The following is a 17339-nucleotide window of genomic DNA, read 5'->3' as shown; positions in this document are numbered from 1 at the left end:
TAAGTGACTGACCCATTTCTCCACTCTGATTAGTCAAATTCCACTCAGATTTGAGTCCAGAAGTCTGACCACCCTGGAAAACTAATACTGTTTTCATTTGAACCTGGAAATGAACAACAGAACATTTAACCTTAGACTTAGTCTGTAGTGATGGGGTCGCAGACGATCCGGCTCTAAGAACCGGCTCTTAGAAGTGAACGACGGGAGCCGGCTCCTGATTGGGAGCCGTTTTTTTTTTTTTCTGTTAAAGCATGATTGGTCAAGATGTGTGGTGTCTGTGAGTCTTCACTGAGCGGGAGGGGGAAGGGGAGGGGTTACAAACACACAGGACAGTGTGCACTCGAACAGGAGGGAGGGGAGTCTCCTGCAAAGTTCTTTCAGGAGACAAGAGTCAGCAGACGACATGCTGGAAAGGTGAGGAAAATGAGTGACAGGAAACGTAGTGAAGTTTGGGCACATTTTAATGTGATAGACACTTCAATGGCAGAGTGTAGACTGTGCAAAGCTGAGTGATGTTTTGTTGATGTTGTGTTGTTTCACTGTGCAAATTTACAAATAATATACACAGTCAGAGATTGGACCTTTTTGTCTAATTTAGATGGGTCTTTGATTGTTGTATTTTATAATAAATTTTTGTAGCCCTCTGTTCCATGTTGAGTATATAAATAAAGCCATATAAATAATAAATATTTGATATAATTTATGTTTTTACATTAGTAATTCATTTTACACATAATTTGGTAATAAATTAATTTAAGCAACAAAAAATCTGAGGAGCCACTTGGGAGCCGAAAGAGCCAGATCTTTTTAGTGAGCCGAGCCAAAAGAACCGACTCTCTAAAAAGAGCAGGAATTCCCATCACTGTTAGTCTGATCTCTTCCAGCGAAGCTCGTGTTCAGACGACTCTTGGGTGGCTCTGATCTGCTGACAAACTTAGCTTCAGTGCTCACTGTCGTCAAAGCAAAATGGGGACACACCACCAAATGCTAAGAAATTTTAAAATTGATCTAAATATTTCACAGATTCTGCTCTTCACTCAGATTTTTATGCTGACAATGTAATTTTTTAAATAATAAATTTGCATTAAATTAAAGCATTTTCACCAGCACACAAAGACTTTTGGACCCCACACACTTAACAGAGATGGTTCTTTAGTAAAGACAGTGGTTCTATTTAGAACCATGAGTCCTATATAGAACAATTTGCATACTTAAATGGTTCTATGCATGGTGAAATTGTTCTTCAGATTGATGGATAATGTGTTGTGTATAGTTCTGTGTAGAACCTTTTTGAGAATGGTTTAAAAAAGGGTTCGGCTATTGTTACAAGCTGGACATCGTAACAGTAGCGGAGCCCTTTTTGGTGCTACACAGAACCACATAAAACACATTCTCCTTCAATCTGAACCATTTGATCAGGCAAAGAACTGTTTAAGCATGCAAATGGTTCTTTGTGTGTTCATGGCTGTGTATAGAACCATTGGCTTTACTAAAGAACCCTTGAAGAGTGTATGTTCGCACTAAACGTCTTGTAAACCAGTTTATTTTTGAGTAATAAGATGTTCCAGATGTTCTCCTCTGTGAGCTTCTTAATGTTCCTTTATAAGTAAAAGAGGTTTGAGTTTTTAGAATTTTGCAAATGGTCAAAAAAACACTTTGATCAACTTTATTGATGACATAAATGCTTAACAGTGTCATACAAGTGTTCATAAATGCTTAAACGTGTTGCTCATAATAATGGGCCTTTGTGTGACATCTGTCCTATGAACACTCCTCCTTAGTAGCCCATTGGTCACACAAATGGAGCAGTCCTAACGAGGCTGTGTGGTGATGTCACCAGAAAGGCCCCGTCTCTTGACATTGTGGCGCGAACCTTGTGAGGGAACTGTAGAGAGAAAATGGAGCCCGTTGGGTTGTGTTTGTTGCTATGGTAGCCGATACACCAACCAGCTTATGTAGTACGATAAACTACATACATACAAATACCTCTGATTAAAATACGATATATGGACGATAAACGATTTACGGGCGAATGCTTTCATTAATCAATCATTTACACTTTACACGGTAACGAAGATGAAGTGCATTATTCCAAAATATGATAAACATCAAGGACACTTTCTGTTTTTATTGACAGAACATAAAACTCATACATGCAATAATTATGAACGATCATATTACAGGCAAACTTCTTGGTTTAAGGAACTTCATTTAGCAAGAAATGCTAACTTTCCTGAAAAAGAATCTGCCGGTTGCTGTTTACCGCTGTGGATAAATATAAAACTTATAACATCTAAACTGAATTTATGAAAAATAAATTTTAACTTCCTATAGATTATGTTTCTATTATGTGTTGTATATGAATACTGAATTAAGTGCCCACTTTGAAAACCACTTCAGAAGCTTGACCTCACCATCTGTGTGTGACAAAAGAAGTATAGGCTGCATCGTATCACAAATATAGCTTCACTTTAGTAGTTGGGGAAGGAAAAAGAAAGTCCCAATCCCATTTCTTATTGGTACCCCTAGCCCTTGTTTGGGGACTGAGTTACAAGGGGTAGTGGTTGAAATCTTCCCTCTGAAATGGGACCCTCAAATAAAAAGAGCATCACTTCATTAACAGCTACTAGCGCTGCTCTGCAGGCGACCCTGCCAGTCTGCAGTGACAGCAGAGGAGGGTAAAGTTCAGCTCCTCACTGCTGGGCTTTAGTTACATTTAGGGCATCATATGCCTTCAAAGAGGGGGGCAATTATTTATTATCACCCACCCCTAATTCTTCAGTGATATGAAGCTGAAGTCAGATATTCACCAGATTCTCGTTCGAATGTTCCCGTTCCACCTTAAATGGAGCAGCAGTTACATTCTGGTGCTTCAGGCATCAAAACTACTGGACTGTTTAAGGTGGAGCGGGAAAATTAGCTAGCTAGCTACCAAAACATTAGCATACTATTATTTTTAATGCTTCTTATGAAGAAAAGGAACATAATACACTGAAACAACATTAAACTAAGATAATACAGTGATTATTGTCATTTTTAACAGAGAAATACTCCTTTTTGTGGGTTTCTTTGGTCTCTTGTTCAGCCATCTTGCCGTCTTTTTTTTCTCATAACTCTCTGTTTGGAGCCTGAAAAACCTCCGTTTGGAGGGTCATGTAGCCCCAACAGTTTGCCCTACCCCTCTATCTCAACAAAAATCGGGACACCCTACCACCTAGGTGTGAATACTCAAAACGGAGGGCCAAGGGCTAAGTTGTCTTATAGCAACATTGTTCAATAAAGGGTTAAACACTCTTTTGATGACATTTGGTGCGCTACATCATTTGTTAATTTGTGCTATGTCACTCTGGGCTCAAGCCAGTCAGTCAACCAGGAAACATCAGGGTAACCAGATAGATTAGATTAGCCATCTGAATTATGTGCTAATTCAAAACCAATAAGGGGTTAACCCTTAGAAGCTGCAGTTACATTTGATATGCATTAATTCTCACTCATAGCTTATTGAAACATAGAGAAATTCCATCAAATGTGACTAACTGCTATGTAATATTTATGGAAATTAATTATGTAATTAGCAATTGCATCTAAGTACTATCCCAAAAGAACTCTAGACTAGGGTAACCTGCATCCAGAGCCATTGTTTAAATTGTTATTATATAGACCTTCTGGAAAGTGTTTCTCCAGAATATCCTGTCTTCTGTTTAGATCTTCAGGCTTCCGAAGGCCTTGGTCACGATTCCGTTGCTTGTATCCATACATCTTTTGGCTGCCCATCCTCTTCCACTCTTACCTTAACTGGTTTGAGCATAATTGTCTTTTCCGATTAACTAGTTTGTTCGTAATATTTACAAAACCTGATTTGGTCAAAGATCCATTTGTTTGTTTGTTTGTTTGCCACTCAAGGAACTCTTAAAAGTCTTCACCTAAACACCAAAGTTCAAAAGGCATCTTATGTGAATTCCTCCAGTCCCGATGAAGTTGACGCAGCAGTTGCAGTCCTCACCACTAGGGTCCGCCGTTTTGAGGCAGGCTCTCGATGACACCGGAGTCTTTGACGTCGCTGAGTTTGCGTGAGAAGGAGCTGAGACGTGTGCTGATGGAGTCCCGCTTTTGCGAGAGCCTGGGTGCCTTTTCCTCATAGAGCCGACAAAGCTGCTCTCGGAAGTGGTTCCCTACGAAGCAGTAGAGGAAGGGGTTGATGGCCGAGTTGGAGAACCCCAGGCACAGTGAGATGGGCAGCAGTGCCTCCACTGCCTGGTTCGTTCTGCAGCTCAGGGTCACGCCCAGGTCCTTCAGCACCTCCAGGAAGGCCAACACATGGAAGGTGCACCAACACAGGAAGAAAGCCAAGACCACGGCAATGACCATGCGCAAAACACGGTCTATCCGGGATGGTTCCTGCTCCAAGAGGTCGGGCGTGGCCAGCAGGTGGCGACCGATGCGGCTGTAGCAGGTGGCCATCACGGCAAATGGCAGCAGGAAGCCCAGTGTGTTCTTAGCTAGGGTTAGCATTGGGTGCCAGAGTGCATTGGGGTAGATCATGACGCAAGCTGTCACGTTCAGGTTGCTTAGCATGTGCGTATCTCGGAAAACTAGCGTCGGCACGGTGCTCAGGACGGCCACCAGCCAGATGGCAATGCTAATGCACCGGGCATGGCACACGCTCCGGGTGCTCAGCGGGTACACGATGGCGCGGTATCGGTCCACGCTCATGCAGGTGATGAAAAAGACGCTGGCGTAGATGTTGATCGTTAACAAGGCACCGCAAAGCTTGCATGCTACCCTCCCAAAAACCCAGCTGTACCCCATGGAGTAGTACACGGCCCAGAAGGGCAGGCTGCAGAGGAACAGCAAGTCTGACGCTGCCAGATTTACCAGGTATGTGTTGGCCACAGTCCGGCGTGATGAACTCTGGCAGAACACACAGATGACTAGCGCGTTACCAAGGAAACCCAGAAGGAATATGAAGGTGTAAAAGACGGGTACGAGTCTTTTCTGGTACTGGGAACTGGTGGGCAAGAGATGGTCACATGATCCGTTTTGGAAGTGATGCAGGGACAAAGCATCATCAAGGGCAGTCAGGTTGAGGGAGGGGTCCATTTCCATGGTGACCTGTCAGTCATGCAGGGGAGGGGACTTCACTTTGGAATCAGAATGCAAAGGTTCTGCAATGGAAAAGAAAACAGGGATTTAAGGTTCAGTGTCATGTACAAAAAGTTTGTCCCCACAAAAAGTTTCAAATTAGTTGGAATTCATTGTTTTTGTGATGTTAGAAGCTCCAACCAGCAACCAGGTACGTATGTCTGCCTATACAGGCAGCAGCAGTTTAGCCCCACCCATTCACACTGAAGTTATAAGGAGTGTTTTATCTTGGACTGCTTATTAAATTGAACAGGACAGCCAATCAGAACAGATACACATATTGTCACTGGGTGCATTTACATGCACTCAATTATCCAATCATAATTGGATTTCCACAGATATCTAATTATTTAAATGGTCATGTAAATAGCACACTCTGATTTCTCAGATCAGAGTAAGATCTAGAAATCTAAGAAATCCAGGCTGGATTTTAGCTCAGTAATCAGATTTCTCAGTGCATGTGAACTCTTACTCTGATTTCTTTCAGATTTCTCAGTCTGCGCATGTGCGAAAACAGAAGGTGGTTCCAGAATAAGCGAGCAGCGTTGCCACGAGACGCAGCGAAACACTTTTGGAGCGACGCTGAAACCAAATACACGCTTGATGAATGAAGCATTTAAATATTCTTCATGTTTTAGATGATGTCTGTTCATATTTTCAGGTAAAGTGGTGCAATGTTTTTAAAAGAAAAACTGCCGCATGAACTTTGAGTTTTACGTTACGTTTACGTCACGTCTTCTGTGAGTTTATTGGCTGGTTGCAAAGCAGAAATCTGATTACTGTCTGACTCATGTAGACCTGGAGTTTCCCCATTATCTGATTACTCAAGTGCATGTAAATGTGTTGATCAGATTACTTACAAAATCTGATTTTCTGTAGTTATCGGATTATTAAGTGCATGTAAACGCACTCACTGTCGGAATAAAACCTCCTATCACCAAAATGGCAATTTGACAGATTAACTTACCATTTATCATGAACGTCGTAAATGTAAAGAGCAACTGAAAAAAAAAAAAGAGAAATGCCAAAAATGGAGGTACAATGTTTTGTTCTGATGATAAACATTTACATATATCAGTCTTAAAAGCACAGTAACAAAAACAGCCTGTTTAATTATAGCAGATAAATAGAGGTCTGAAAAAGGTCAATGTAAAATTGCCCAAACATCATAAGTGGACCTCCAAGAACAAGTCATAAAAATACAAGAAAAATGTAGGATATGGACCAATTCTGAAATGTTTGTGATGAAATGTTTTTATAGTACAGTCATTTATCATCTGCTATAATCCCCCACATTCATCATTAAAGCTTCTCTAAACTTAGTTTCTGAAGAAAACAGCAACAACAAGCACTTGCGAAAGCTCTCGGCGAGAGGGGCGACGGAGAGAGAGTCGAAAATCACTGCCAGAATCTCTGAGCTCGCCAAAAAAAGAAAAATAAACCCAGAGGAAAGAAAAAAACACAGATTCCCACTGACGGAGTCTCCAGCGGGTTGAGTCGCGTGTGAAAGAGCTCAGATTCTTTATGGAAAGTGTGCGTGTGTGTGTGCGTGTGTGTGTGTGCGTGTGTGTGTGTGTGTGCGTGTGTGTGTATGTGTGCGTGTGCGCGTGTGTGTGTGCGTGTGTGTGTGCGTGTGTGCGTGTGCGTGTTTACACGAATGCTGGAAGCATCACGTTCTTTAGCTGTAGTGAATTTGTCCCACAGTGTTACATAATAATGAATGAGTGCGGCAGAGGATTACGACGAGACACTGATACAACCAGGAGTGATGCGCTCTCTCTCTCTCTCTCTCTCTCTCTCTCTCTCTCTCTCTTTCCTTTTTCTTCTCTCTTTCTCTCACTTTTCTCTCTCTCTCTTTTTCTCTTGTTTTTCTCTCTGTCTCTCTCTTTCTTCACTGTATTTTCTCTCTCTCCCTTTACTTCTGTCTTTCTTCTTCTTCTTCTTCTTCTTCTTCTTCTTCTCTCTCCCTCCTGTTCTTTGATCTCACTTTTTTCTCTCCTACATTCTCGTTCATGCTATATATTGATCTGTATACCAAAGTTACCATTACTGTTACTGCAGAGTGTTTGCAAAATGTTGTGCTTGTGTGTGTGTGTGTGTGTGTGTGTGTGTTTGTCTGGAGTATGTTTGAGTTTTAAATCTAAGTGTGAATGTGGGTTTTGTCTGTGTGGGTATGTGTGTGAAAGTCTGTGTACATGTGTTTTGTGAGTGTGTGTGTGTGTGTGTGTGTGTGTGTGTGTGTGTGTGCGTGTGTGTGTTTGTGTGTGCGTGTGTGTGTGTGTTTGTCTGGAGTATGTTTGAGTGTTTTAAATCTAAGTGTGAATGTGCGTTTTGTCTGTGTGGGTATGTGTGTGAAAGTCTGTGTACATGTGTTTTGTGAGTGTGTGTGTGTGTGTATGTGTTTTGAATCTGAGTGTAAATGCGTTTGTGCATGTGTTTTTTTTTAATCTGAATGTGTGTGTGTACATGTTTTGAATCTGAGTGTGTGTGTGTGTTGTGTTTTGTATGTTATGAATGTAAGTGACTGTGTGTATTTTAAATCTAAGTGTGAATGTGTTTTCTATCTGAATTTGTGTGTATGTGTGTGTAATTTGAATCTAAGTGTAAATGTGAGTTTGTGTGTGTGTGCGTGTGTGTGTGTGTGTGTGTGTGTGTGTGTGTAATGTGGGTAAAGAGCAGATGTGTTTAACGGCTCTCAGTGGGCTCGTCCTGCAGCTGGATTGCGTTAGTTTTGGTGGGGGGCACACAGAGGAATCTCATTGGCTGATAAAAGCTTGAGGGACTTTTCTATGGGGGGCTTTTCCTCTATACAGTGCCTGAGAATCCCTCATCCAAAAAAAACTCCACTACCCCTCCTCTTCTGTTCTGGGGGGCTAGTCTGGGGGGCTCTGCAGGGATGGTTACACAATTTACGAGTCATGAGAGTTTGTGATACTCCTCTATAAAAGCAGGACAAACAGAGCAAAACGTTTTACACATTCTCTTACACAAAAACTCTGAAATCCACAACAGTGTACCAGAAGACAGACAGCAGCTGAACAGCAGCATTTTACCCTTCTTTTAGAACTAATAACTAAGGCTGTGTCTGTCAGTCCTCACTTTCATAACTACAGACTTTACACACCAGTTTCCTTCTACATACTGAATTATTCATAGTGGATTCTGAATAATTCAGAACAGATAACTCAAACATTCACAGGAGATACTGAATCATTCATGGTAGAGACTTGGTAATGGACAGTAGTTACTGAATAACTTAAAAGTAATTAGTGAATAATTCATAGTAGTTACTGAATAATTCATAGTAGATACTATATGATTCATAGTAGTTACTGAATATTCATACTAAATATGTCATAGTAGTCACTGAATAATTTACAATTGATACTGAATAATTTATAGTTGATGCTGAATCATTTACAGTAGATACTGAATAATTAATATAGAAATTGAATAATTCATAGTAGTTACTGAATAATTCATACTAAATAAGTCATAGTAGTTACTGAATAATTCATAATACTGAATAATTTACAGTAGATACCAAATAATTTACTAATAGAAACTGAATAATTCATAGTAGTTACTGAATAATTCATAGGAGATACTGAATAATTCATACTAAATAAGTCATAGTAGTTACTGAATAATTCATAGGTGATACTGAATAATTCATACTAAATAAGTCATAGTAGTTACTGAATAATTTATAGTAGTTACTGAATGATTCATAGTAGATACTGAATAATTCATACTACATAAGTCACAGTAGTTACTGAATATTTCATAGTAGATACTAAATAATTGATACTACATAAGTCATAGTAGTTACTGAATATTTCATAATAGATACTAAATAATTCACAATAGATACTGAATAATTCATAGTGGATACTAAATGATTTACAATAGATACTGAAGAATTCATAGTATATGCTAAATAATTAATAGTAGATACTAAATAGTTTACTGTAGATACTGAATAATTCATAGTAGATGCTGAATAATTCATAGTAGATACTAAATAATTTACAATAGATACTGAACAATTCATAGTAGTTACTGAATGATTCATAATAGAAACAATAATTCATAGTAGTTACTGAATAATATTTTTATAGTCAATAAATAATTTATAGTAGTTATGGAACCATTTATAATAGCAACTGAATGAAGTCTAAGACTATCATTTTTATTATTAGTTGTAGTATTATAAGTTAGTAATCTGTCTGTAAAGCAGAGTAAAGCGAGGGATCTGAGCAGTGCTAATGTATTCACGTCTAGCAGCTCCAATGTCTGATAAGTTTGTTTATATAAGTTTGAGTGGTTGCAAAACCAGACCTTATTATCATATCAGCATTTGTCAAGGAAAATGTTATGCACTGCAAATGAAATGTGCCTTTATTTTTCAGAGCGTCAGTGCAGCGGAGCTCAGTTTGGCACAGCGGAGCTAAATTATGGTGCCAAATGTAACTATTAATCAAGACATCCAGCAAAAAAACGTTCAGGCCTGCTTTAAAACAATCGGCTATTTAGGACTGAACACTGTTCGTCAAATGCCTGAAGACACCCAGCTTTTAAAAGGTTTTAAAAGAAATTAGCATGTTTTCTTTATAAGTCTGCTATGATATACAACATTAAAGCCTAATCATTTCTTTATCATTTTTTACAATATTACACATGTTAATACTACTGACAGTGCATGCTTGGGCATAAAGCCAAAGGCCACGCCCATTTTCTCCCCTTGTTGTGATGTCAGCGCTCGAACCTTTCAGGGGGTTGAAAGTGTTTCAATATGTACTTTTCACAATAGTTTGGAAAGAAAAAAGTTTCATCAGTTTGTTGAACATGAGGCCGAGTGTTGGAGAGAAACAGACCCAAAGCTTTAGCGTTATGATCAACTAAACCTTTGCAGGGATTTTTATTTAATGATTTGAAAATAAACAGAGAAAAATGTCAAATTTTAAAAGAAGGCGAAGTTTTTTAGATGAGCCAACTAACTTTCACTATCGGCTGTTTATCACCTTGCATTTTATCTTCAGGGACACACATATAGGAGGTTTATTAAAGTCCACATTTAAATGATTTCTTCATCTTTTTGTTCATAATGACCTGCATTAGTACATAATTGGAGGTGTTTTATGTGAAAATCATTAATAATTTCATTATTAGTTGTAACTGGAAATGCAAAGTTTATGAACAAACTGTAAGCTGGCCTGAGAAACCTGTTACTATGAAATCCCAGGTGGTTGATAAGGTGTTGCTAGGTTGGGGTCGGTAACATGCAGCTCTTTTACTGCCCTGTTGTGGCTCCACAGCTGAATTAGATTTGTAGGTAAAGATAAAATAATCCTCCTTTACAGTAAAATAAAGCTCTGCTGATCGTTCAACACAGTTTAACAATAAATGGTCTTAAATGCTGGACTTAATGTAGAACTGCTAATTCACCCTTCAACCCTGAAGATCAGCGCAGACTGCTGGTCACCATAGCAACACAGACAAGAGTCTCGCCTAGCTAGTACCAAACGAAAAGGCAAAGAGAGAGACTTAAGATGAACATCAATAATTTGGAGATGAATGGACTTATTTGTGTTTATAATCACTCCAGCTGGTTTACTGATACGTTTAATCTGCAACGAGAAACTGTCAAACACTAAAAAGTCGTAAAGCTGAAGTCAGTTTCTCATTCGAAGTTTTCACGTTCCACCTTAAAAGGTGCAACAGTTAGCTTTCCTAAGGTGGAACAGGAAATTTCGGACAAGAAGCTGGTGAATGAGAAGCGACTTCAGCCTCGTAAAAAGTCGAATGTTGAGAGACATTTTACAAGAAACTGTTCTACTTTTGGAAAAGTTTCCTGCTAGAGATGCGAGAAAAGCAGCTATAGCTGAGCTAAAGCTTAAAACAGAGCAAAGTCTGCGTTTTTGTTTATATTATAGTTTTTAGTTTATAATAGTACATCAGCACATACTGAGACAGATTTACAGCCAAGATGGTGAAATGTTACTTTAACTGTTTCTTTGACTTAAAATGTTGTGGCTCCCAAGGTGGTTCGATTTTTGTTGATTCTTGACAAATGTCTCTTCTTACCATTCGGGTTGCGACCCCTGTGCCAGACCATTGCTGTGTATCCCATGTGGTTGCCAAGGTGGTGCTATGTTAGTCCATATGGTAAGATGTTACTAGACCATTTCTATGGTAGTTGCTAAGTTGTTGCTAGGCCATTGCTATCATATCCCAAGTGATTTTTAAGGTATTTCTAGCCAATTGCTGTGTTAACCCTAGTCTGTTGCTATGGTATCCCAGGTGGTTGCTAATATGTGTGTATATATGTGTACCAGTAAGTAAGTATGTATGTATGTATGTATGTATGTATGTATGTAAGAACTTATTTTAATTAATAATGCACAATAAATGCACTTTGTTAAGTTGAATTAATCACCAAAACTCACACTGTATTAGTGTATAATTGGTAGGATATTATACCTAGGTTCTAGATAGCATCAAGTGACGTCTAGAGTTTTTGGCATAGAGTAAATAAGAGTTTAATAAGTCACTAGTACTTAAAGATGTGTTTCATATTTTAAAGTTATCGTCATAATAAGAGACTAAAAAAGTCAATGTGCATCACAAATTCATCACCCATCATCCATGCTTGTTTATTAAAAAGGGCTTGAACTTAGAATATTCTCAGCTTGTATGCTGCCAATTCTACACTAATGAATGTGAAGTTAGATGATTACTACATGTGCAACAACTTACGTGACAAGGTCATAGCATAAGTATATATTGTGCATTATTACAAGAAAAAATGCATGATTTGTGATTTTCAAATAACAGACAAAATTATGCACAGCTTTATGAATAAAGCTTAATTCATAGTGACTTATGCAGCTAGAAGTGCCTAATTTGAGTTTTATTGAATGAAGCATAGGGCGAAGATAAGGGTAGCCCCTTCTTTTTAAGGGGCTACTCTTATCTTTGCTCTCCATTTATCTTCAGTCTAAGTAATTTTATCTTTCCAGAACTCGAGATACGGCCCCTGATTTGACAAACATCCAGTGACGTACCTGCACAGTCCTCACTAATCTGACCAGCAGGATATTAAAGAATGGCCGTTATGCTCATAATTCAACGCTGTTTGTTTAGCCTTGAGAGATGTTGGGCTCCTATCCCAGATGCAGAGTCTTAGACAAAAAAGGGGAACTTTCAGTAAAAAGTTCCCAGTGACAGTGTAGCTTAATCCCAAACGAGGATTAATCTGCGACTGCGAAGCTCAAGTAATAATAAAATCCCATTTCTTCATGTAAGATTAGCAATTTACAGGTAGGACATTAAAAACAAATCTACAATATCAACGCTGTCATTTGAAAACCTAATTTTTACAGCTTTATTTGTTTAGTTTTTTCTATTTGATTATTTTTGTCATTTAAATTGTGTGAACATTTCATGATGAATGGAACAATTGAAATGGTCCAAAATTACCTGGAATAAAACATAAAAATGTTAAATCTACCTTAATCCGTTTTATAAGAAACACCAACCTTTTACTTCCACTCACTGGCCACTTTATTAGAAACACCATCCTTTTACTTCCACTCACTGGCCACTTTATTAGAAACACCATCCTTCTACTTCAACTCACTGGCCACTTTATTAGAAACACCCAACTTGTTCTTTCACTCACTGGCCACTTTATTAGAAACACCTACCTTGAACTTCCCCTTACTGGCCACTTTATTAGAAACACCAACCTTTTACTTCCACTCACTGGCCACTTTATTAGAAACACACCTTGTACTGCCACTCACTGGCCACTTTGTAAGAAACATCTACCTTGTCCTTCCCCTTACTGGCCACTTTATTAGAAATACCAATGTTGTACTTCCACTCTCTGGCCACTTTATTAGAAACACCTACCTTGTACTTACAGTAACTGGTCACTTTAGTAGAAACACCCAACTTGTTCTTTCACTCACTGGCCACTTTATTAGAAACACCAACCTTTTACTTCCACTCACTGGCCACTTTATTAGAAACACCCATCTTGTACTTCCATTCACTGGCCACTTTATTGTAAACCCACATCAACAGATGTGCTGCAGGCCTTAACTGCACACCAGCAAGGTGGAGCTACAAAGGTAACGGTTTCTGATATAGTGGCCAGTCAGACTCATAAATCTCAGCTGCTGATACAGTTTATGTTCACATTAACGCCGCTGAAAGTCCCGTATGAGGTTTTCCGAGGTTTTGAACATTCCAGCCCTATGTCACACAGCACGTGTTCCAAATCAGTGAGTTCCGGAATGTTTATCCTCGGAATGCCAGAGCAGGAGAATTCCCAACGAAAGCTCTAGGATGGCGGCAGAGAGGCCAATAAAACCACCGAGGCTGGATCACCTCATATTACAAGTTAAAGTCTGAGTGAATCAGGATCAGCGCTGGAGTGGAGATGTTATGTCTGCCGGAGTTTAATAACTGCAGGCAGTTCGGCTCAGACCTTTATTGGAAAACAGTTTGGTCATGCAAAGATCCTTATTTGGAAGCATTTTTGCAAAGTGGACAATGAGACGGTATCGTTCTTAATCAGGGGTCTGCACTGTATTTTATTGTGCAACAGCCTCTTCTGGGCTATTATCATTAATTTAGCCCCTCCAATGAAAAAACACATATTAACCATCCCAGCTTTTGGATTGTGTCTGATTTCGTTTCCTATTTTATTTTGTTCAACGTTTTGCATCAATAATTATGTTTTAGTGACCCATTTATTTTAAACACAGGGCATCAAACAATGCCATACCATGCTTATATGATTTTTACAAAATATTTCACATACTAGCTACTGTGCTTTAGTACATTGTTGATGTACAATGTTTCATGATTTTCATCTGATACTGAGAAAAAAACGTAGTGATGACAACTATTGATTAAAGCTGCTATAGCAAATTAGGCTAAATTAGAAAAGTTTTCTTGCTAATGCTAAAGCTAAAGCCTCAAAATCATCTCAAAATGACCCCAAAATCTCCACATGTAAAGGGGAGCCTGTTACGGCAAAATAAACAAGCTTTGGGTTGCAAAAGCGAATAATTATGATTTTGTAACAATCAAAGAAACCATGTCTTCCCTATCTGTAATGTCTCTCTGACGTTCTGTCAGATTTTGAAGAAGAACTTGGTAACACTTTACTGTAGAGTGCTGTTCATAAGGGTAAATGACACCTACATAACTGACATAACCCTAACATAACTGTTCATAAATGCTTATTTATCTGTCATAAAGGATACTTTAGCTGACTTTGATCAAAATTGGCAAATGTAACCTTTATAGCGAATGACACTTATTGGAACAAGCATTTATAAACAGTTATGTAGGGTTATGTCAGTTGTCATGACAAGCTTATGTAGGTGGCGTTGTTTATGAACAGCACCCTACAGTAAAGTGTTACCAAGAACTTTTTCAACCTAGGAATGTTTCACGATTAAAGGATGAACATGAGAACCTTCTAGATAGTCAGACTCTAAAAGACTGAACCAGATCACATCTGTCGAACTCTCCACATGAGTTCTGACCATCAGTTTGACTTTTGTAGAGATTAAAACATTAATGACCGCGTTCATAACTGCATTAAGAACTATTTCTGACTGTATTGATACCTGAATTAATAACCAATAACAACTGTAATTGTGACTCATACTGACTTTGTTGAGTACTGACTATATTGATAACTGTATAAATGACTATGACTACATTAATGGCTGCATTCAGGACTATCAATAACTGTATTCATGTCTATTACTGACTGCATTAATAAATACATTAATGACTATTTTATTAACTGCATTAATAACTATTACTGACTGTATTAATAACTGAATTTATGACCATTAACAACTGTAATCATACTGACTTTACTGATTACTGGCTATATTAATAACTGTATAAATAACTATGACTGCATTAAGGACTATTAATAACTGTATTAATGTCTGTTACTGACTGAATTAATGACTGTATTAATGAACATTAATAGCTGCATAAATGACTATTGCTGACTTTTTAATGACTGTATTAATAATTATAAATTAGTGTATTAATAACTGTATTACTGACTGTGTTAATGGTTGTGTTAATGACTGTGTTAATCATAAAAGTAAGTGTATTAATGACTGTATTAATGACCATAAGTCAGTGTATTAATAACTTTATTTATGACTATTAGTGACCGTGTTACTGACTGTATTAATGATTATAAGTGTATTAATGACTGTATTAATGACTCTAAGTCAATGTATTAATAACTATTAATAAAGATTAGTGACTATGTTACTGACTGTCACTGGCCATATTTATGACTAAATCAATGACTATAACTGATTATTAATTAATGCATTAGTGACTAAATTAATAGTTATGTTAATATTTAATGTATTAAATATTAACTTTTTAAAAATATTACTTTTTTAAATATTTTTGATTACAATAACTAAATTAATTACTATTACTAACTGTGTAAATTACTTGTTGACTGTATTAATGACTGTATTAATAATTATAAGTGAGTATTGATAACTGCATTAGTGATTGTGTTACTGACTGTATTAAGGACCTTATTAATAACATAAGACAGTGTATTAATAATAGTGTATTAGGGACTGCATTACTGACTGTATTAAGGACCTTATTAATAACATAAGACAGTGTATTAATAACTGTATTAGTGACTGTGTTACTGACTGTATTAATGACTCTATATTGTGCTGTATTAGTGACTGTTATTGAGTGTAGTAATAACTGTATTAATGCCCCTAAACAAAGATGAGTAACTTTAAATAAGCACCATTTCTTGAAGAATATTGAAAAAAATCAGAAATATTTGAGTGATTTTACCAACATGTTTTTTTTGTACATTGTAAACTACATATAATGTTGTATATCATATGTAATATTAAAAAATGGTGAAAAGTGAACTGTAAAGTGAGTAAACGGTGAAAGAGCAGGTCCACTGTACCGTTTATGACCGCTGATGTTTGAGTTCAGATCCTGTCCAGTTTGCCTGTTTTTATGGATAAAACTCCAACAATCTTTTCCCAAAGCTGGAATTCCAAACAGACATCCATCATCTCCCAAAAAACGACAAACAACTGATCCTCCTCTCGCATGAGTTCCTGTACACACACACGCACTGACTCTCTCTCTCTCTCTCTCTCTCTCTCTCTCCGTGGTGGTGAGTGTGTGTGGGAGAAGTGGCAGATATAGAGTTTCCTTCAGAGCTTTTATTATCACTGACATGCAGAGAGAGAGAGAGAGAGAGAGAGAGAGAGAGGGAGAGGGACAGAGAGAGAGCGAGGGAGGGAGGGAGAGGGAGAAGAAGAGGGGGAAGAGAGAGAGAAAGAGAGGGGGAGGGAGAGGGAGAGAAAGAGAAAAAGAAGGAGAGAGGGAGAAAGGGAAAGAGAGAAAAAAGGGGAGGGGGAAGAGAGAGAGTGAGTGAGAGAGAGGAGAGAGAGAGAAAGAGAAAAAGAAGGGGAGAGTGAAGGAGGGACAGAGAGATAGAAAGAGTAAGAGAGAGTAAAAGAAAGTTGTGAGAGTGAGAGAGCAAGAGAGAAGGGGAGAAAAGAGAAAGAGAGGAGTGAGAGAGAGAAAAAGGGGGAGGGGGGAGAAAGAAAGGGAGTGAGAGAGAGAGAGAGAGAGAAAGGGGAGAGTGAAGGAGGGACAGAGAGAAGGGGGATGAGGGAGAATGAGAGAGAGGGGGAGAGTTAGAGAGAGGAAAGAAAGAAAAAGTTGTGAGAGTGAGGGGCAAGATTGAGGGAGAGAAAAGAAAGAAAGAGAAAAGAGGGAGAGTGAGAGAGAATGAGAGAGGGAGGTGGTGAAAAAGAGAGTGAGAGAGAGAGAGAAGCCAAGAGAGAAAAAGAAAAGATAGAGAGAGAGAGAAAAGAAAGAGAAAAGAGAGAGAGAGGGCAAGACTGAGAGAGAGAAAATGAAGGAATAATGAAAGGTGTGGGAGAGAGAGAGAGAGAGAGAGAGAGAGCGAGAGAGAGAGAGATTGGCTATGTGCAGAAAATCATACCCCTCTACTGACCATCATCATTTCCCAAACTGAATCTGAAGTCCTAGGTCCCGGAGCGAGGGGCCCGGGGGGGAGGGGCGTTCTGGGTTTTCACTTTTATACGAGGCTCGAAGGCATCTGGATGGAGGTCAGTACC

General features: G+C 38.4%; 1 protein-coding gene across 1 annotated transcript; it reads right to left on the bottom strand.

The window, feature by feature from the left end:
• Nucleotides 1-3098: 3098 nt before the first annotated feature.
• Nucleotides 3099-16525, bottom strand: agtr2 (angiotensin II receptor, type 2). Its single transcript, XM_036562689.1, has 2 exons — nucleotides 16148-16525; nucleotides 3099-5165 (listed from the first exon to the last, which is right to left on the bottom strand). The coding sequence occupies exon 2, from the start codon at nucleotides 5104-5106 to the stop codon at nucleotides 4006-4008; it is 1101 nt and encodes a 366-aa protein (XP_036418582.1). The 5' UTR covers nucleotides 5107-5165; nucleotides 16148-16525; the 3' UTR covers nucleotides 3099-4005.
• Between the last annotated feature and the right edge of the window lie 814 nt (nucleotides 16526-17339).

This window comes from Colossoma macropomum, unplaced genomic scaffold, assembly GCF_904425465.1.
Source record: "Colossoma macropomum unplaced genomic scaffold, Colossoma_macropomum, whole genome shotgun sequence".
NCBI classification, from domain to species: domain Eukaryota; kingdom Metazoa; phylum Chordata; class Actinopteri; order Characiformes; family Serrasalmidae; genus Colossoma; species Colossoma macropomum.
Note: the sequence above shows the minus strand (reverse complement) of the source record. Positions and strands in the feature narration are given on the sequence as shown.